Source organism: Pagrus major, chromosome 17 (assembly GCF_040436345.1).
Source record: "Pagrus major chromosome 17, Pma_NU_1.0".
Classification (NCBI taxonomy): domain Eukaryota; kingdom Metazoa; phylum Chordata; class Actinopteri; order Spariformes; family Sparidae; genus Pagrus; species Pagrus major.
This window is the reverse complement of record NC_133231.1, coordinates 18,026,324-18,047,963: the sequence shown is the minus strand read 5'-3', so window position 1 is coordinate 18,047,963 and position 21,640 is coordinate 18,026,324. Positions and strand designations below refer to the sequence as shown.

Below are 21,640 nucleotides of genomic sequence, written 5' to 3'. Positions count from 1 at the left end.
CAGTAGTTGGTTTAATGCCAATGGACAAGTTATTTCACTGTTTGAAAACATTTCCCCTTTCAGTTTTTCTTGTGAATGATCACAGAGGACTGAGGAGTTATTCTTTGCCTAATTTGTTTATGCACTTAATTTTATTGATTTATAATGCAACAAACTCCCTACTTAAAGGGGCACATTGTAGTTTTGGTTAAGAGATTTAAACTCAGAATTCCAATATTTACAAACTCAGAAATATTTATTTTTCCATAACTGAATAAACAACATGTTCTCAGAGGAGAATAAGGTCCCCAGAACACTGTTTGAAGCTAGAAAGGTGGCAGGGTCCGCCAAATATAAACAAAGTAAAACAGTATGAAATTCTGTCGTCCTTTAAGGTCAGTTTGTATATTCAGTTTATTCAGCCATGAAAGAAAGAGAGTTTGTTTATTTAGTGTGTTTAGGCATAAAAAAATCAGTCAGTGAAGATCTCTCTCTTCTGATTAAAATTTCTTTCCCAAAACTAGATACTGCACCTTTAAATACATCGTAATATAAGTACTTTTTAAATTAGTTATTACTATTATTATCATTATTATTATTACTTTTTCACTTTATCTTTATATTATTCTATTTTTGTCTTGCTTGCTCTGTTTTACATTTACTATCTATAACTCAGTCGGTGTTGTTCTTTTCCCTCTGCCATGACTCTCAAACTGTGGATTTCCCAATTGAGGGATTAATAAAGTCTTATCTTATTTCATCCTAAATGGCATCTTAAAACAACTAAACACCCACCTAAATAAAATTACTGTAAAACAACATTAAATTAGCTGCTTCATGTGATTGGAGGTCATGCACTTGCAGCAGAGGGTTGGAGCTTTAATGTTAGGGGCCCTGGAGGATGTTGCTAAACTACCAGCAGGTTGCGCCATCTACTGGCGAATTGGAGAAACAAACAATAATGAGGCACCAGTCTGTGCATGCACCTTGCTCCATCACATGTCCTGAAAAATCTTGTTTACATGTCTCTCACCTGCAGTCCTCTAGGCTGTTTCATTTGGAGTAAACATGCAGGATCCCGTTTCTCAGCGAAAATGTCATAAAGTAGCGCTCAACAATGAATGAGTGACGTAGAGATGTCACCAATAGCGAACGTAGCCGATATCTTTAGCCCCGCCTCTATCTAGCTCTCCGGTCCAATCACAGCGCTTCCTCCGGAGAGGCTGGGCGGGACGGTTGCATCCCCGACAAAGGTAACAGGTTGCAGTCGCCGCATAATGAACTTGTTGCTGTCTCAATTTGCGTAGGAGTTGTTTTTCCACTTACTTTTTCTGTGCGGACTTTGCTGAATACCTGTGAAAATACTTGAATCATCATCAGTTTAAGGAAGTCGAGGTGTCAGCGAGGAGCAGAGGAACAACTTCAGAGACAGAGGTAACTTTAACGCTTGGTTTTTGACTTCTTATAGCCAGACAGCTAAACCAGACAGACACGACCTGTCAGACAGCTAACAGTTATACCACTTGTGGGAAGTTAATGACGGTATGTGGCGATGATTTATTCGGTTAAGTTGGTCGTGTAATCATTTCACACAGAGTTGTGTCACTGGGGGGTTTTCATTTAGCATGTTTAGCTTGGTAGCTAACGTTAAATTGATGGGACAGCTAACTAAACGTTGACGTTGCTCCTGAGTAACTTTTGAATTCGTCTGCTAATGAACCGTGAAATACACGTAAGAGATGTCTGTGTTTTAAAGTACAAGTACTCTCAAATTCCTTCATGTAACGAAAGTGGTATTTAAAAGCTGTTTCACACCGAAACAGGTATGATATCAGGTCATAAGCTGTGTCTCAGCCCTGTGCTCCCAAAGGATTTGTCACTGGAAAAACTGTGCACTGACAAACAAACAATATCAAGACCTCTGAGACAATGTTAAAGACTCCAGGGCTTCATGTAACCACATTTAAAATGCTCCAAGGCCTTGAATCTATGCAACATAATGATAAAATAACCTGACATGTATCTGCTGCAAACTCTCGAGGAAATGTTAAAGAGCAGATCTATAATGCAGAGATGCTCTTTAAGATTAAAGGGGCACAGTGCAGTTTTGGACAAGGAATTCAAACTCAGAATTTAAATATTTAAAATACTAATGAGGTAATAATACAAACTCAGAAATGTTTATTTTTTACATAACTGAACAAACAAGCTGTTCTCAGAGGAAATCAAGGTCCCCAGAACAGTGTTTGAAGCCAGAAAGGTGGCAGGGTCCGCCACATATAAACAATGTTAAACAGTATGAAACAGTGTTGTCCTTTTAAGGTCAGTTTGTTGATTCAGTTTATTCAGTCATGGAAACAAAGAGAGTTTGTTTATTTAGTTTATTCAGTCATGAAAACAAAGAGTTTGTTTAGTTTGTGTAGGCATAAAATAAACCAGTCAATGAAGATCTTTCTCTTCTGATTAAAATTTGTCCCCCAAAACTACATCGTACACCTTTTTTAAAGCATGCGTCAGATGAAACTGATGATGCAAGCAAGAAAGAAGTGCAGATTATAGTTGTAAAGTTCAGTAATGATAGCACTGACCATGCTGACACAGTTTCATTCGAAAACAGAGTTTAACCTGCTAGAGATTCTTAATTTTGAATAGAGTGATAAAGGTAAGTCCAATGTTACAGGTAGAAATACTCAAGTGTGCAGATAAAATCCCATCAATCAATCTCTCTCACTCACATACACACAGATCCACTCTCAGCCGGTGTAAGTGAGGAGGACAGAGAAACAAGTGTCTGGAATGTGGGGAAAGGGAGGGGCGTATTTATGTGCTCCTAATATGGTGTCAATTGTGTACTATTTGGTAACACTGAAGTCTCCCTTTGTTATGCCAATGAACTTCTTTGGATTTGAAAAGAGGAATAAATGGCTGTTTGTTTGAGTGTGAAAGAGGAGCAGTGACAGGTCTGGAGAGAGGAAGAAGAGGGCCTAGTTTTATGTGAAGAATGTAATGGAGAGGGAGAGAATACCCAGAGGACCGAGTGGCTGCTTGTCCTTTAAGGACGCAGACAGTGAGAGCTGCTGTTAGCTGTTATTTACACCTCTATGTGTCTATCTTCTAGGTTATGCCAGTAAAACTTAATGTTTCATCTGGAAGAAATGGGGCAAACTACAGTTTTACAGCACGTCCCCATTGGCTTTATAGGATGCTGTAAACTAGCTGTAAACTAGCTGAAACGGTTAGTCAATTAATTGATTAAATTGGCATTACATTGGAGAAACAAAATTGAATTAACCAATTTTGGTATTTAATTAAATTAAGAAGAAAAATATAAATGATCTCAAATGTGTGGGTTGGCTGCTCTTCTGTAAAGAACTTAATTTATCCCTTAGGAATATAAAAAAGTTCTGTCTTATCTTTTCTCTGTTATATCATTGTAAATTGAATATAGGCATGACCTTGGCAACAGTACATACAAACCTTCACTCAAGGTCTGCTCACTAGTTTTTATCAGCGCTTCCAACCCAAGTGCTGTCAGTCACCCCCAACAGACAGAAGATATCAGTTTTTCACAATTTTCTGACCTTTTTATAGATTAAACTAATAATCAATCAATTGAAAATGATAGCCAACCACTTAAAATACATTTTGATATAGTCCATATACTGAAAAAGACAGTATACTATGACTATCACATACAAATCAGTATGTAGGATGGGTACATTTGCAAAATAAATTAAATACAGCTCACACAGAATGGGCCTTGTTTAGTTGTCATCCAAGATGTTGTACTCTCTTAGAATAAGTTTTGACTCAGATAACCTTCAGCTTTATCTTCTCTCTTCAGCCATATCAGTTTTAGGCCCAAGATGATGTGATCATCACATGAACTGCAGCATCTGTATGAGTCAGCAGTGGCAGTTTCATGACTCCACACTGCTGTTGTTTCATTTTTCTCCACACCCGCTCTAATCTCCTAATTATATTTTCCATTCCATCTCAGATCTTAACAGGGAAGCAGCCCCGATTCAATTTACTCTGCGATATTCAATTTGAGGCCAGAGGCAGAGAGCCCGTCAGCATAACTGCAGGCTAACATGACTGGCAACAGAATCCAAAAAGCACCAGATGACACTCTTAGCTGGGCAAGCAAGCCTGAGAAAGCAGGTCTGTTGTTAAAGACAAACCCATTTGATGATACAGGATCTTGAGAGCCTTCTAAAAGGCTAATTAGGGCTGAAACTAATGATTTTCTGAAATATCCAATAGAGTGATATAGCCAACTAGATGGCTATGCTAATTGGATAAATTACTTTACCTCACTCTTCCTCCTAGGTGACGTAAACAATGCAACATGAGGCTGATGGCTGATGAGCAGCTTGTGGTGGGCCGGTTCGCCCACCCCTATTGTAAATTAACTTCGCATTATTTACTCTATTATCCTTTAAATCAGCAATCTTACAAATTGAACCTTTAACTTTTAGCCCAACAATAACCAGTTAAATATCACATGAGATTTAAAAATGCAACAAATCCTTACAATTAAGATGCAAAAACTAGAGAGTGATCACCATTTAATCACTTATTGATTATTAAAATAACGTTTCAGCTCAGAAGCATACAGTTAGACACGAGGGTTCTTTCAAATACAGAAACAATAACATTAGCTGCGACTGACAGGTTGATATCACAACACAGGCGCTGTATAACCAAATGGATTTGCAGAAGAACTTGTTTGATATCCTCCTTTTAGTATAGGATAGGATGTTTATTTTAGAGAGGCGTGAAAAGAAATTAGCTTTGGGGAGGTTGTGTGGGGACAAAATATATCAGGGTTGAGATAAACTAATGAGATTGACATTGGGAGGGAGGGAATGAACAAGCGTGGGGATGCTTTCGACATTCTCAGAATTGCTGCCCTCATTTTCCGCCCTACATCGGCTGGACAATAGGATGGGTTCCCCCTCACCCCTGTCCCTCTTTGGAGTTCGGCCTGCGTTTTCCCTCAGTGGCTTAGAAAAATTAAACCAAAGATGCAAATCATCAGACATTAAGAAAAGTGCTACCTTACAGTTACCTATCTTTGGCAAACTTAGACGCTACAGGTTCAGATGGGCATTGTCTTCTTCGTTTTTCATATAGCGTGTCTGCGGCACGTTTGTCAGTGCATGACATGTTTGCTTGACCTTGCAGTGACGGCAGTGGGCTGCAGACTTCATGCTCGACTGCACAGATGCGTTGTGACATGGTGCTTCCTCTGTGGTTCCCAAAGGGTGGATAAAAAATCGACTAACTGAGCACGTCTGATGAGCAGGTCTGTCTACGGACGATGCATACGCACCACAAGCACACAGATATCCTCAGAAGGTCGTTCATGTCGTGGTGCTTCGCTCACTGCCAGCACAGACATTTTTATTCACCTATTCTTGCTTCAAAGTGAAAGTATTGACCTTTACAGAAAGCACATTTAAGAATATTCATTCTGGTTCATTTTGGCTTGGCTTGTTGCGGGGTGCGTCACGAAGACTCCAAAATCTGTATGGAAATGTAAAAATGTGTGTAGGCGTTCAATAATGTATGGGTGCATGTGTCAGGGCAAAACAGAGTTCTCTATTTGATGGTTACTTCTGGAGTCAGTCCCTTTGTGTGTATGGGGGAGGGAAGATTGTGCACAGGACCAGCTTGACTTTGGATTTTATCACACAAGGCACTGATAAGAGAAGAGAAGGCGAGTGTTTTTCCTTCTCTCTTTCTTTCTCACTTCACCCTCCCTTTCACTCTCCAAGCCCACTTTCTGTCTCACACCTCAGAAAGCTGTGGAGAGGAAGTAAAAGGTGCGGAGGTCAGGAGGGAGTGTTGCAATAGGTTTCGAAGGTTAGTTAATGAACCGTAACAGTGTAATGACGTGGGAATGTGATCTCACAATGTGACCTAACAAAAGGTTTGATCAGTCAGTCGACGTAATACCAGAAATGTTCAGTTCAGTGGTTTAGATTATTGCCAGTGCTTAATAAAGATGGCAGTGACTTATAACTAAACCTTGACGTACAATAGATCAGTTGAAACGGACTAGATGTAGTTTCAGAAATACTCATCAAGGGTTATGTGAGTATAGAAAAAGGGAGGATTAGGGGTCAAGAAAAAAAAGTGGAGAAATTACTATAAAAGAATGAAAGCTTCCTGACTAGTTGCTATGGTACCTGTCTGTATTCAAGCTGTCAAAGTTTTGTTGAGGGGAAATAGGTTAAGTATTTGACTGGGAAAACTTCCAAAAGTTGGGAAAGGCTTAGCCGATCCTCACAAGGGGAAAGTGATATGTGGGTGTGTGCTTTCAGGTTAATGACTAATGGAGTGCAGTGAGGTCAAAGTCCACACAAGCAGTAAAGAGACAGAAAATAAGTGTTGCTGCTAAAATCTGTGTGTGTGCCTGTGTTTGTTCAAAGCAAGGCTGCATCGCTGCGTTTGTCTAACAAGGTTTTGACATCTCAGGGTTGCGTGCTAATGAATGTGTAGGTGTTCTTTGACTTTCTAATTCTAGGGCAGAGCTGTGGTATGTTAACCTGGCTGTTGATTGTACTGTAGAAGTTTTTTTTTTTTTCCATGCTTCCCTGAATCTGCTATTGTGAGTATAGCCTGACCGATACTTGATTTACTGGGCAGATACTGATATCAGTTATCAAATCTGATAACAATATATAGACACAAAACAAGGTTGGTACAGAGTAGACACAATATTTTTTTTTATGAATTGTGATCAAGATACAAACAAAGGGGGACATTTTTCAGTGAAAAAATAAACTTGTCAGTGTTAGCTGGTGGACAAACTATGTAATGGTGACACTGTTTGAGTTATCCCAAACCTAGTTTGGCATTTCGGTAGTGCAGTCTTTAAATACTTCTTGGCTAGGGCTGCATGATGTATTAAACTACTCATATTGTGATGATTTTGACGGATGTTGCGATTGAGGATATAATTCAACATTAGTGGGAATCATCATTTTTGCATCATAATTTTCATCTTCACTGAAAACGATCAAAATCATGAGGATGTGACATTTATTAGGGTCCAACTCTGTACTAAACAAACCTGTTTCCTTACATCTGGACAAAAAAGATTTGTAGGTCGGAGCATCTCTGCAGCACCACATTACAATTTTGATTATATTTTAATAATCATGCAGCAAAAATATACACAGATACCAACATATCTACAATAAGCTAATATCCTGCAGTACATTGGGCTAGACAATTTCTTTGTCCACCTCCTAATTGTGAGTTTTTTCAGTCATTTTTGTGTGTGAGGTGTACAGGGAACATCTTGACACATATCTCAGTCAAACCCTGAACACAGAATACAACCCCTTTTTGTTGTTTTAGTGTGAAAATGACCAGTGCAAGATTTATTTTCTTGCTGTAATATCATTGTAAAAAATAATGATGTAAATAATATTAGTAATTGTTAATGCAGCTCCAAGAATAACTGCTAGTTGTAGCTCCATTTGCTTCTGTTATGTCAGAGCTTGAACCACAGCGTATTACGGGCAGCTGTATCTCGGGTGGTAGTTGAAGTGTTCTTGTGCAAAACGCCAAACCTCATTGGAGTTGTTATTTAGCATCGTGTGTTAGTAGATGTGTATTAGTCTCAAGCTCCAAGTTAAATTTCAATTTCCAAGGGGCATTTATAGCGGCTGCAATCCAAAATGTCTCTGGATGCAATTGGATAGACCTATAACCAAGAGGAGCAATGAAACGTGACCCACAACTAATCAGAGCAACAAAACGTGTGAAGTAGCACTGAAAGAAACATGCAAGTTTGGGTGGTGCTTGTTCCATTTTCAAGCATTGTATCAAACATGACTCATATTGCATGAACTTTGTGATTAGCCCGACACAAACCAGGACAGAGGGAAAGGTTTGTCTGGGCTAGGCCAGGCTATAAAAAAAATCTAGACTACAGCAAATATGTAACCTGTTGATTGGGTGCAGAAATCTAGATAAAACTAACCACATCTTTGCTTCCTGCTTCTTTTAACCTGCTCTCTGCTGCGTTCCCAGCATGAGCGCACCATCTTCAGGTCGGAAGACCCCAGTGGACTACGGTGTCCAGATCCGCTTCATCAATGACCTCTGCGACACTGGCGGGGGGCAGCCTGGGCCCCAGCCCAAGACCAAGACTCATTCTACCTCCAAATACGGTGTGGCAGTCAGGGTGCAGGGTATTGCTGGTCAGCCATATGTGGTCCTGAAGGATGGAGAGAAGGGAGACTCATATGGGGTCCAGCTCAGGACCAGTCACCCCTCTGGTTACAGTAGCCTTCCCCGGAGGAGAGAGAAAGCAGAACCAGGGACACAGGGGGCAGATGTTGGAGGAGGGCAGGGAGGCGCACTACGTCGGGCGCAGTCCCAAGGCTCACTGCTGGACAGGGATGGGGAGGGAGGGGCAGGCAATGAGGATTTTCAGCTGTCTAGGCCACCAGGGGATGGGAAGTCTGGTAGTTATGGGAATTTGGATGCAGGAATTGGGGTACGGGGGGAGAGAGAGCAGGTCAGGAATATGTGGGATGGTTCTTACAAAGCGGGACTGAACGGGTCAGTGGGGAGCAGTCAGTCCTATCCTGATCCACCTCAACGAACAAATGAGCATCACTCTAATCAAAGACAGACTCCTGTCAACAGACTAATAAACAGGTTTGATGGTGGAGGCCAACAGAGAGGACTCCCTCCTGCACCACAAGACCCCAGAGCTACATCTCCTCTCCTCACCCCCAACCCCTACACCTCACCTCCGTCCTCAACTCACAGCAGCTTGGGACGCAGCCAGGGTGCTGTCACCAACGTTCCTGGACACTCTTCTAATCAGTGGACTTCACCTGGGAGGTACACCACTGTGGAGACGCCACAGGCCAGTCTGACTGAGGCACAAGTAAGAATAAAATGTTTTCTGGCTCGGCGTTACAGCTGACTTTCAGTGAGCTACAAACACCACATAGCATGCAACATTGCAAGAGTAGTTTTCTGATCTATGTCTCAAGGTGACTCCTGACCTTTTGCTGGACCAGGGTCCGAGTGCAGAGATGAGCAGTGAGGAGGAGCAGGTCATGCAGACTATATACAACATCCTGAGACAAGGGTATGGAGATACATGTTGTCCTAGATTAACACATAAAAATCTTTATTTAGCTGTCATAATACAATCTTAATGTATGATTATAATCATACATTTTTCTTCCCTTAGGACCAATGAGAGCGATGTTGTCATCAAGCATAAAGTCAAGGTTATCTTTCAAAAAATTCAGAATCTAAAGGTTAGTACTTTTTGAAAATATTGAAGTGGTTCTGCCTGCACTGGTTCATATGTCAGGTAAATAAATAGCATGAGCATATTGCTTACATGTATGTTCCCATATACATTTTTCTGCAACAGCCCAAAGAAAGACCTCAGGAAGATTGGATGAGAGAAAAAAGAGAGCTTGAAAGAAAGATGGCTGAACTACAAACTGCCCTGCAGGAGGAAAGAAGGGTAAGCAAAGCAGAAATACAAATGTGAGGGCAAAGAAATTCGGAGAGAGTTTATGTTTAATTCACAATACTTTTTTCTCTAGTGGATAAGACATAGTTTTATTTTTTAATAGAATAAAAAGGCCCATCGTGTACTTTCTCTTACTTGCAGGTTATTCCAAAGTGTGCCCTCATTTGAAGCCTCAAAATCCCACTGATTAAGTGTTGTCTTTTATTGCCCAACATAAGGTAAAAGGCATGTAGAGAATATGAGCTAGAGTTTGGGTTGTTACTGTGGTATCCTTGGATGACCCATATAACTTCCTTAAATTCACTTGGCTGATTGGAACTGGCTGCCACCAGACGATGTTAACATTCAGAGAGTAACCTGCCACTTTAAATCAGCTCTAATTACATGGCGCACATCCAGAGCCACACATAAACACTCATCCAAAGTCTCCTTGAAATGAGAGCACCAACTATCAAGTGAAGGAAATTGCTGTTGGTTGCTAGAGAGCAGGAGACTGTTCTCAAGAGTTTTTATGTCTTTTAACTAATCTAACCAGGAGGGCTGGAGTGTGCTTCAGATTAATCCTCAGATTAATCCTTAAAGCCCTCTGGGTTAGTCAAAGGTGCACACACACACACATGGTAATCTAACTTCAATAATGACTCATTATATGTTGTCTTAAGGAAGGTGGGCAGGTCTTAATCTCTAATAGCTCCTAAGAACTTAATCCCTTATGCATATCGATCGTTGGGCAAATGCAAGCCCACTTAAACATTTCCTAAAAGCCCATTGTTTATGCCACCAGAGCTACCTGATGTCTAATGTTTCACCGCTCTCATTTATTCATCATGTCTGCTTGTGTGTAGGACTCTGTTAGCAATTCTGATCCCGCTCTGAAAGCTGAGCTGGAGTCCTGTCTGGATGAAAATCTGCAGCTCCGGGAGATGCTGGACCGGAAGAAGAAAGAATTAAATGAAACACAATCAGAGTGAGGACACAAGAGCTTATACACACACACACACACACACACACACACACACACACAGACAGAGGAAAAGCAGGAAGGGGCATGGTACCATTATCTGTTAGTGTTGGTGGTCAGGAGTGAGACAAGCCCACTTTGTTTTCAAGCACACGCTCCTCACAATTTCACAAAACAAGCACTTACTGTAACTTATTCACAAGACAAACAAGTGTGCCATCGCCATTTGAATTCAAATCATTCAGTAATGTGTGTGTGTGTGTGTGTGTACACGGTGTGTCCCCTATTCCTCGCAGGCTGACTCAGCTGCGTATGGACAGGGAGAACGCAGAGGCACGGGTCAGAGAAATGGAGGACCAGCTGGCTGAGTTTCAGGATGAACTGAGAAGAGAGAACGGCAACAAGACGGTATCAGAGAAACATGCTTGCACGAACACACCCACACAGATATAAAGGGAGGAACTATCTCTCCCCCACTATTGGAGTTTTTTTTAAAACAGCTGAGACTCAAATTTAAACTAAGTTGCTTCACCAGTAAGCATTTTTGCAAATGAGCAATACAAATGGTAGGATAAGAGATCAAAAGTATCAAGTTAGTACTGTATCTTCTCTGTGTCTGTAGGACCTGATGTCTTGTCAGGCTCAGCTGATGGAAGTCTGCCAGCAGAAACAGAAGCTGGAGGACACACTCAGGCAGAGAGAGAGGGAGCTAACGGCCCTCAAAGGAGCTCTGAAGGAGGAGGTGGCCAGCCACGACAAGGAAATCGAGGTGCTACGGGAACAGTACAGTGTTGACATGGAGAAGCTCCGCAGCAGCATGGAGCAGGTGTCTCAGGTGTGTGAACAAACACAGTATGGAGACATTCATCACTTACAATTGAATTGAAATTGATTGAAGGCAAAATGAGAAAACCAATCCCTCAACAACAGACCCTAGACCCTGAGAAACCACCTCTATGTGCTTGTCAATTGTTTCCTTTGCAGTGACAATATCTGTTTGTTAGCTTTTTGTAGATTTATTGAGAGAGAGAAGAAAGAAAGAATCATCCATTTCTCACTCAAGGATGTTTTGACTGCATGAATGGATGTTTATGATTAAATACATTTCAGAATATTGTAATTTAAATAGTGCACTTGACAAACTGTGATTTCAACAATATTTCAATTTATTTTTCAGCCCTGTTTCGTACATAAACATTTAAAGAGAGGGATTTCATGTGTACTACCGTTCTGAGTACTGTTATGAAAACTAAAACTCCCCTGATGAAAGCCTGAGGACAAGAGCACAGGAGTGTCTGCAGAGGAAAAGCTGCATGAACAGGTGCACTGAGCACACTCAGCCTCAGTGCACTATGTAGTAACATTTCCTCTGCAATTGTTTATCTGGAATATTGGAAAGAAATAACATTTTAAACTGTCTCTCTTCAAATAAAACAGTGCAGAGTCTATCCACACATGTATTTATGTCTATGAAATGGTGGAGATATAATCAAACAGGCTCTCATTTTTTCTGTCTCCTGTTTCAGTCTCACGCAGGGATCGAGGCGGAGCGGTTGCGTGTAAATGCATCAGTTCGCTCCCTGCAGCAGCAGCTTGAAGACTGTAGAGACGAGAGCAGCCACTGGATGGAGCAGTTTCATGCCACCAGAGACGAACTTCGAACAACTAAACAAGAGTGAGTCCATTCTAATACGTTATGCTGTTCACAAGAGTAGAGAGACTTATGCCTGTTGTATTGTTGTATTCATTATTACCTACCTGGATTTGGGATTTCCATTACTTACTTTGACATGGATTTTGTCACCATCTTCTTATGGTTTCTCTTTGCACCTACTGTACTACTAATGTGTGTCCATCTCTTCTTTTTCATTCCACCTGTTTCACCTGCTCTCTGTCAGAGAGCCACCCAGCAGCCCTGAAACACCGTGAGAGTCACTGATTGAACACCATCTGTGTTTAGATGTGCAGTCCTGTAGATGTGGCTAGCTGTGCTAACAACTGTCTGACTGTAGTTTGGTCATCCACACTTACACTCCTAATTCATGTCTGTGTACAGTAATTAGATGATCCAAATTCAAATACTGTCAAGTACGTGGGTGCGATGTCAATTTTGGCCATTTTTAGTACTTTAGTTGAGCAGAAATGATGCTAAACACCAGTTACAGTCTGTAGCTTCAGTACATGACATATTTACATTAGGCTGTTCTCTTTCTCATTGTGTCCATGCAATGTAACACTGTATGTGAGCAGAAACTATAAAGATACAGAGGAGTGGTGTGGATGATCTTAGATTTCTGTGTTTAGCAAAAAACTTGTTGTAGACTGTCTGACTGTGGTAACAGGGGAATGCTGATTTATTTCCTGTTGTTCGAAGATTAAATAATGATTTACTGGCTCATCAAAGTCAATTAAGCTCATCCATGCAATCCAACTGCTTCTGATCAGATAAATAACAATACTTAATGTGTTGCATTTTTTGAACAGCCGTATTTGATCCTTTTTTCTTAGACTTCTGCAAGCCCGTCTGGATAAAGAGGAATTTGAGGAGGAACTAAAGGAGCTCCAGGAGAAAGTGAGCACCATGAAACAACAGATACCAGACCCGAGCCACGCTCAGTCTCTAAACCAGGTGCAGTAAACATACACTCAGCCCTATGTGACCACCAATGCACAGGTGAATAACCTGACCTGTTCAATGAAAAATGAAGCAGTTTAACCATCAAATTTTTCGTATTTCTGTTTAGGAAGTTCAGCGATACAGTGCTGATCTCCAGAAGGCCAAGTCCGAGGTGGAGAAGCAGAGGACGGAGTACGACAAGAAGGTCATGGAGGTCATCTCCATAAAGAAATCTCACCAGGCCCAGGAGGCAGAGCTGAAGTATGAAATCGACAGGCTAAAGGAGCAGTTGCAGAGGGCCAAAGAGGATGTTGCCAGGGCACAGGAGAAAAACAAACGGGTTAGTTAAATCTTACAATGAAGGATTAAAACAACCTGAAGGGAATATTTAGATCTTAGTGAGGTTAAAACAGTGTAAATGACAGAAATTACCTGGTTATATATTCTCATTTATAATCTCTATCATCTCTCTTTGTCTTTTTTCGTCTACATAATGGTCTTGTCTCCCTGCCTATAGCTTCCAAACCCAGCCATTGTCTCAGAGCTGGAGCAGAAGCTTGATGAGACGCGTAGTGAAGCTAGCCAGCTCAAAGAGAAACTCTCATTAGCTGAGGAGGAACTGGATACCAGTAAAACACATCTCAGTAGAGCTCAGATTGACGTTAAATCGCTCCAAGATGCCCAGCAGGAGCAGGAGGAGGCCAACACACGTCTTAAAGAGAAACTCTCACGGTTAGAGGCGAGTAACATCCTCTCACACACCACATCGAGGCATGAAATCCGTGCAAACCGTAGACGTATTTAAACATAATTGGGCCTCCTCTGTGGTTTCCTCAGGCTCAGCTGCAGAACAACGCCACAGAGAGCTCAGAGGCAGAGCTCGCCCTCCACACTGAGGTGAGAGGGCTGAGATCTGAGCTAGATGAGGCCATGCGAAAAGCTTCCAGACTGAGCCAGGAGCATCGTGGTTGTAGCCAGCGTCTGGAGGATACAGAGAAAGAGAAGGAGACGCTCAAACAGGCCATCAACCAGCTGGAAGAGACCAAACGACAGCAGGAGAGAGCTCTGGAGAAACTCAACAAGGAGGTAGGAGGGAGACATCCTGTTCATACTTTAACAAACAAATGAGAGCCTCTGCAGCTTAAAGTCTCCAACTGCTCTCTAGAGGATTCACAGCACAAAATAAAATAATAAAAAAATTTTCTCCTCGTCCCCCCCCTGGTCTCCTCTGTCAGTATGAGTCTCTGACCGTGTCCTCAAGAGAGGAAGCACAGGCTCTCAGGGTTCAGCTGGAGGAGCAGAGAGAGAGGACACGCAAGGAAATGCAGGAGGCGCAACGTCACGGAAACGACGCTCAGAGTGAACTGGATAGAAGTCACATAAATCTGAAGAGACTGGAGGAAGAAGTGTGTATTTTTGTTTAGAGTGTTTGCTTGCATGAGTACCGGCTTGCTTGGCCTGGTTGTTGTTTGTATTATGAAAATGATGTCTGGTCTGAGTGTTTTCAATAGTTTTGACACACAATATTCATGGCGCACGCTTGACCGGTTGTATTCATGTTTCTGTGTGATATAACATGCAAAACCACACAATGATGAACATTCAGTCCGACATTTCTGTTTCTAATATGATGATGCATTTAACTAGATGTCACGACAGAAGAAGGAGCTTCTGCTTGCAATTGAGGAGAGAGACAACCACCAGCTGGATAAGGAGCTCCTCACTAACAGACTGCGCCATCTTGAGGGAGAGATAGAGGCCAGCAAAAACAGCTATAATGAGAAAACCCGGGAGATTCGTATCCTGGAGGTAAGATATGGGCATCAGCACACCTCGTGGTTCAAAATATTTTTTTTATTTATATAGCCCAAAATCACAGTCACATTGCCTCAGTGGGCTTTACAATGAACGACTTTGGGGTGAATTATCCCTTTAATGTGCATACACTTAGTTATTACAGACAAAGAGTATTTATATGCTCACATGTCCAAACTCGGCATCATCAAGTACACACAGTCTCCCCTCTGAGCATCTGCTACAGTCGATCTCATCTCGTCTCTGTCAGGACAAGCTGAAGCGTTTGGAGTTGGAGCTGGAGGAGGAGAGAAGCAGTGCGGAGATGATGACAGACCGAGTGGCCAGGAGCAGAGACCAGATCGATCAGCTCCGCTCTGAGCTCATGCAGGAGAGATCCTCCAAACAGGACCTGGAGCTGGACAAGAACGCCATGGAGAGACATGTACGTACATACGCACACACGCGCGCACACACACACACACACACACACACACACACACACACACACACACACACACACACACACACACACACACACACACACACACACACACACTGTTTCCTGACATTTGTGATCATTTGTAACTGAAGCATTCAGTCATTGTTCAGTCATTCATTGTACTCACTGAAACTCATAATACAGTCCAAAGCTTTTACACAGAATCAAGTGTATTCTGGGTATTTGTTGACCTGCTGTTTGTCCGTGTCTGTCCTGCAGCTGAAGGAGCTGAGGGGTCGTGTGGCTGACATGGAGGGCCAGAGTCGCTCCTCTGCAGGAGTCTCCCAGCTGGAGAACAAGATCCAAGATCTGGAAGAACGCCTTCGGAGTGAGGAAAGGTAACAGAGAGACAACATGCTGCTATCCAGTAGATATTCATTCAGGATAATTTTTTTTCATGCTTGTTTGTTTGACAACTGAATATCTCAAATGTTAATGAAACTATGAAAGTGATTTAACTCCTTCTTCGAGGGGATATTTTAGCATTTAAGGAATGGAACCCATGTTTTAGGCTCGAACATCAAGCGTTTTCACTGTCACTCTCACTTCAGTTTTGCATCCACACAACTGAGAGTCCAGTAAAGCCAGATTTTAATACCTGGCTCCAGAAAGCTTCATGAGAGTAATGAGGTGGAAAATGTTCATTCTCTGTTCTTCTCTTGTATATTTAAAGGGATAAGAACACTGTGTTGGGATCTCAAAGACGTCTGGAGAGGAAACTAAAAGAACTCAGTATGACGCTGGATGAGGAGAGACTTGCACACACTGAGCAGAGAGACCAGGTATACACATATGTCAATATTAGAACATGTATCAAACACATATACAGTCAAACTACAGTTAAACCTTATCCCATGTTGCAGCTTTCTCTGAGAGTGAAAGCTCTGAAGAGGCAGGTAGACGAAGGGGAGACAGAGCTGGAAAGGATAGATGGGATGAGGAGAAAGGCTCAGAGAGACATGGAGGAACAGATGGAGCTCAAAGACGCCTTGCAGACCAGAGTCACGGCACTCGAAACTGAGCTCAAGTAAGCATTTCCTTTTCTTTCTCTCGAATTGTGTTTCTCACTGAATAAAACAACAAGTGTCTGTTAGATAGCGTGCCAGTGTATCACAGGCAAAATTGGTGTGGGGTGTAAAAGAACAGTGTGCGCATCTGGTGTGACGTTTTACATATGCATCGGGCAGGACTTTCTAAACTGTTACATGGCAGTTACATGGAGCTCCCAGACCTCATTGTCTTGCAACTTTGCAGACATTTTCAGTTGCTGTTTTTTCTTCTTTGAGATAGCTACTAACTCCTGAGCTGCCCTTAAATCTCCCTGTGGTGGGTGACAGTACGTTTTTAAAACCCCACACCCCTGTTCCATCCTATTACCTCGCAGACTCACCCTTTTTACATAGATGTCTTTTTGGCGCTCAGGCAGAATAAAGGCATATGGGTTTTTTGAGCTTATGCAAGACACTTCCTCACAGCCACATGAGTCAGAGGCAGAGACACCATCTCCTCCTTCCCATGTCACTGAATGAATAAAACTGCATGTAAATGACGTTCTCACAAATGAACTCAGATTCTTTTGTCGTTACACACACTTACAGACACCTGGTAGAGATTCACACAGGCTCCCTGAGGTGCAGTATTTCACAATGTGATGTGTGTAAAAGAAATCTGCAATCACCCACGTGTGAAACTGTGTGTCATTAAACTTTAACAGCACATTACTCATGTGCCGCATGAGGAATTCAATTCCATACATGCTCGCACTAGTAACAGGAAAAGGCATGTTGTTCCCTAATATTCCAGCAGAGGGCGCGCTATGATCACCTGGCAGCATTTGCGAATAAAGCAAGTGATCACTATCATTGTTTCAATAGTTAATGATGACTACATGGGTGGACCCCAGGAAGAATAGTTTCTGTCTTGCTAGTGGCTAATGGGGATCTAAATAAATGAATTAATGACAATGTTTGATATTAATTACATCAATGATGTTTCTGTGTCACAGGAGAAAAGCCCAGGCATCAATGCGCCCAGTTTTGGATTCCTCAGCCCTTAGCTCAGATGACGACGACAGCCTGTATGACCCCTCCACCATCACCTCCATCCTCACTGAGAGCAACCTCCAGACGAGCTCCTGTTAAAACAGCATTTCAGGGACAGGGCGAGGTGTTGGCTCGCTGCTTTCTGGAGTAAGCCAAAAGGCAGAGTGTTTTACACTACAGACAATGAGGACCTGGGAGGTTAATGACTTATTGTAGAGGTTAGTTGGGGAACGATTTTCCACACCCGAGTGAAAGGGAGGAAACAAAACATCCTCTGCATTTCATGGAATTTCCTTCAGGCTACAATGTACACCGACGGTACAGTTTGAAGGACTCCATTGCAGTCACATAATTCACTGCACAAAAACTCAGTACCACTCAAAGTCAGTAACTGGATCATAAGGAGAGAAATAAAGTTAGAAGCACAGAAAAGCATAAATAGAAAATTCCTCTTGGATTTTTCTAATTGAGTATGTCAAACCATTTCAGGGTTGAGATTCTGGATCAAGCACTTAAGGTACCAAGTCTGACTATGACTTTATAATCAGAAATACATCCTTCATTTCTTGGTGTAGACAAATTACTGTCTGAACACCCCAGCAAGAACAAATATTAGCACTACTGAGAAACGTGGACCAAACGCTGACACTGAGTGCGTTCATGATTTCCACAAGTGAAAGAGAAAGTACTGTATGAGCAGTATAACACTAATTGTTATGGTTGAAGTACGCAAATAATTATTTTTGAGTGAAATCTGAAGTTTGTTTACATAAAACAAAACATATTTTCTTGTGTTTTAAGTTTGGAATATGTCATTTTTGTGCTCATAGATCATTTGGGTCAGGAGGTTCCCACCGTCCAGTCTTTAATGTCACACGGTACACAGTTTAGGAATTATGAATATAGCAAAGTATGACACTAGTAGCATCTAAAATGAATTCTCTTGGACAGAGACACACAGATAAAATAATATAAATGTGATGGAAACCTCATCATGGTGTAAAGGTTTCTAATTTTGTTGTTGCACGAGTCGAGTTTATTCACTGTATCTGAAGCAGTTTCCTGGTAGAGGTAAAACACACTTTAGGCCTTATGGTTTTAACTTTGAGGACACTGACTGTCCTTTGTCAGGAAATCTCATATTGTATTAAAGTGGTTTTTCACTTTTAAAGCAAACTAACAGCCAAAATGTCTTCCTGTCTGATGAAAACTTTGATAAAAGTTTATTTGTAGAAGCTGCACAATTTCTATGCATTCCCTCATAGCAAGTCACTCATATAGATATTCTCATCATATTATTGCAATGCCTTAAAATTGTTAAAAAATAATTTTGTAACTGACGTGTAATTCTTATCTGGATGATTTTTGTAAAGTGTCTGTATTTAACATTTGTAGATGTTTTGGTTGATTTTTGTACACACTTTGAACAATCAGTTCGCACTATAACTGTATTACATTTTGCTGTAATGTAATGTCTCCCCCTATCTTCTCAGTGAAACTGGAAAGTGGTACTTAATGATTTGTTAGTTGTTTAAACATCCTGTTATATTTGTACTGTAATTATTGACTGGAAATATTTTCACACCGCGACTGTTCTTCACGAAATAGATCTTTTTTTTCTATAAATTTTAGCAACAATTAAACTTAAGTTAAACTGATACATGTTTCTTGCCTTTGTTATGCTTACAGAATGTTAATCAACTACTTTTACTTCATAGTTAAATGTTTTCTCATTTCTACAATTTCCTCATTGTATTGGTGCTTTTGCTTTTGCCTTTAACAGGAATCAGATGTAACTGGCTTTCTGCCCACGGAAGTTTAAGATTACAGAGAAGTCACTCCCCCGCACCTTCAAATTTCTTAGGAAGGTCAGTTGGCTTCAATAAAAAAGGAAGTCAACACATCTTTAACGTCAGTGTGCAGTAATACATTAATTCTACTTCTCCATGTCACTATTTAACAACAAATACTGGATTTCTTTCATTGAGTTCCCTGCTCCCTGAATAATATGTTAAATGTGATTTGTTTTCTGACTTGATAACAGTACTTGGATAAAAACAAATATTTAAAGTGGCTATATTTAATATTTTTATAACAACAATGAAATAAAAATGTGAAAGGTTAAAGTGAGTTTCAGCTTTCTGGCCCACGACTTTACTGTTGATGATCTAATGGAGCATTTTAGAAGCTAAAGAGACAGATATGTCCCTCAGGAGTTGGTTGAGGCCAAAAACAGCAAAAAGAGAGTAAAAGTCAGACAAACTGGGGGCGCCCATTAGCCCAGTTGGTAGAGCAGGCGTCCCATGTGCAGAGGCTTTGTCCTCGCTGCAGCCTGGGCCCTTTGCTGCATGTCACCCCCGTCTCTCTCACCCTGTTTCCCGTCATCTCTCTGAAACTGTCTATCAATAAAGCCATGCAAAGGCCAAAAACAATAATAATAATAATAAAAAAAAACAGACACACTAGACATCCATCAAGTGGCCGGAAGCACGGCTCCAACTGAACAATAATGTTGCTCCTTAACTGTTGGATGCATAATTAAAGAAATATTTGTCCCCATTGCCCCCAAGATGCCAACAACATCAGTTATTGTGGGTTTAATATAATATGATTGATCTGTAGCCATGGGGAAAGACACATACACTAAACCCGAGCAGCTATATCTAAACAAAAGTAAAATGTGAAACGTGAGATGTATGAACAGTCTGTGTGATAGACAAAAGCCACAAACTAAAGGATCTAAGAAGAAAACATTCCTATTCAAATAGGAATGTTTGGTATATTCTAGCATTTCAATGCTTGAAGGCGTATGGCGACAATTTCAAAGGTACATGATAATAGAGATGGATCAGGTTTATTGTTTTGGCAGCAGGCCTGTGCTTCTGTGGAACTTAATGTTTGTTATCTACACTTGAGTTACACAGAAGTGTGCTGCTGAACAAGTTATTCGATGCCACCAACAGGTATTCACTACACGCGAAATGTTTATCATCAACATGACAAGGACTTATATTCACATCGCCTGTGCGTGACTACAGCGTTATCTCTGCAAACACTGGCGCTGAACAGGCAAATTACAGTGAGCCAGAAGACACAGCACAGGTGTAACAAATAAGCCTCCTTTGATGTGGGTTTATACCTTTCCTAAGGTCCTTTCTGCTTTTTGATATGTCACAGTATCTGCTGTGAAAAAGGTGTTTAGATTGCTAGTTCTCTTATTTTGTTCTGCTTGGAGTGGAAGCACTAGCCAACAGAAGGTCATCCAGCTTTGCAAGACATCATGCAGCCGCAAAAAACGGAGCATCATCCAGCAGCACCTGTCTCACAATCATGCTACCTTACCCCCCAAAGACACAGCACTATATGCGACCTGTACTGTTACTGTATGTCAGCATCAGCTGTTCCTGCAGAGAATCAGAGCGTGTGTTGACACACTGCTCACTGAACCTGCAGCGCTCACATGGCTGAGTGCCTGTGTTGTTGTTTTGTCCTCTTATCTCGTGTTGCAGGACTGTTTTTGTTCCTCATATCTAAGCATCGTGCAGGGCAGAAATGTCTGCTGATGTGTCGATAAAAGAGGACTGTGTTTCCCAAATTCACATTCACATGCGATTGTTGTGTTCACCCAAACCTGGATAAATAGCTCAGACCTCTACTTTACCTGCTAGACTTCAGCTTTCTCTGTAGCACAGCTGTCAGCTCACACCAAAACTATCTAGGTGGATAAATAGCGCTACAGGTAAGAGGGAAAATATGTATCTTTAAGGATCATGCAGGGCAGAAATCAGAGCTGAGCTGATGTTGATGGAGAAGACTTGCATTCCAATTGTGTACACATTCACAGATTTATTATGATCACACACGTCTTGATGATGAATAATTTGGGCCTCTGTTTCTACATACAATCATACATGCAGAAATATATAAGCCCCATTCTTCACCTTGACAGAGGCTGTGAAAACACTAAACAGCCCACCTGCCACACCCCTGATTGATCTAAGACAGATTAATAATGTCAGTTTGTTAAGCTTCAATTGTGTAATCAAGATTAAGTTTTGTGCTGCCACAGAGAGCCGTCTGTTTGGTTTGTACTGTGGGCAGTGATGGACGGTTTGTTAGTGGAGCACCACAGGTTGAGGCATGATAGGAATGTGAGGGGTCAGCTGAGATCAGCTTCAAGGAAACTTCTACAGTGATTTTATGTTTCTAAAATAGAATC

At 41.4% G+C, this 21,640-nt stretch overlaps 1 protein-coding gene across 3 annotated transcripts; it reads left to right on the top strand.

Moving 5' to 3' along the window:
* Positions 1-1,259: 1,259 nt before the first annotated feature.
* On the top strand, positions 1,260-19,079 carry cgna (cingulin a). 3 transcript variants are annotated; one of them, XM_073484853.1, is made up of 21 exons: positions 1,260-1,413; positions 5,170-5,290; positions 8,032-8,899; positions 9,036-9,106; positions 9,212-9,281; positions 9,401-9,496; positions 10,351-10,472; positions 10,763-10,874; positions 11,089-11,301; positions 11,993-12,141; positions 12,975-13,095; positions 13,211-13,423; positions 13,601-13,822; positions 13,921-14,169; positions 14,319-14,489; positions 14,731-14,892; positions 15,149-15,322; positions 15,599-15,717; positions 16,053-16,161; positions 16,243-16,406; positions 17,385-19,079. In XM_073484853.1, exons 2-21 carry the CDS (start codon positions 5,283-5,285, stop codon positions 17,518-17,520), a joined length of 3,549 nt encoding a protein of 1,182 aa, XP_073340954.1. In that variant the 5' UTR covers positions 1,260-1,413; positions 5,170-5,282; the 3' UTR covers positions 17,521-19,079. The 3 variants fall into 3 exon arrangements, with proteins under 3 accessions (XP_073340954.1, XP_073340953.1, XP_073340955.1); XM_073484852.1 differs by lacking the exon at positions 5,170-5,290 and having other exon boundaries at positions 9,009-9,106; XM_073484854.1 differs by lacking the exons at positions 1,260-1,413; positions 5,170-5,290 and adding an exon at positions 6,415-6,485 and having other exon boundaries at positions 9,009-9,106.
* Positions 19,080-21,640: the final 2,561 nt, after the last annotated feature.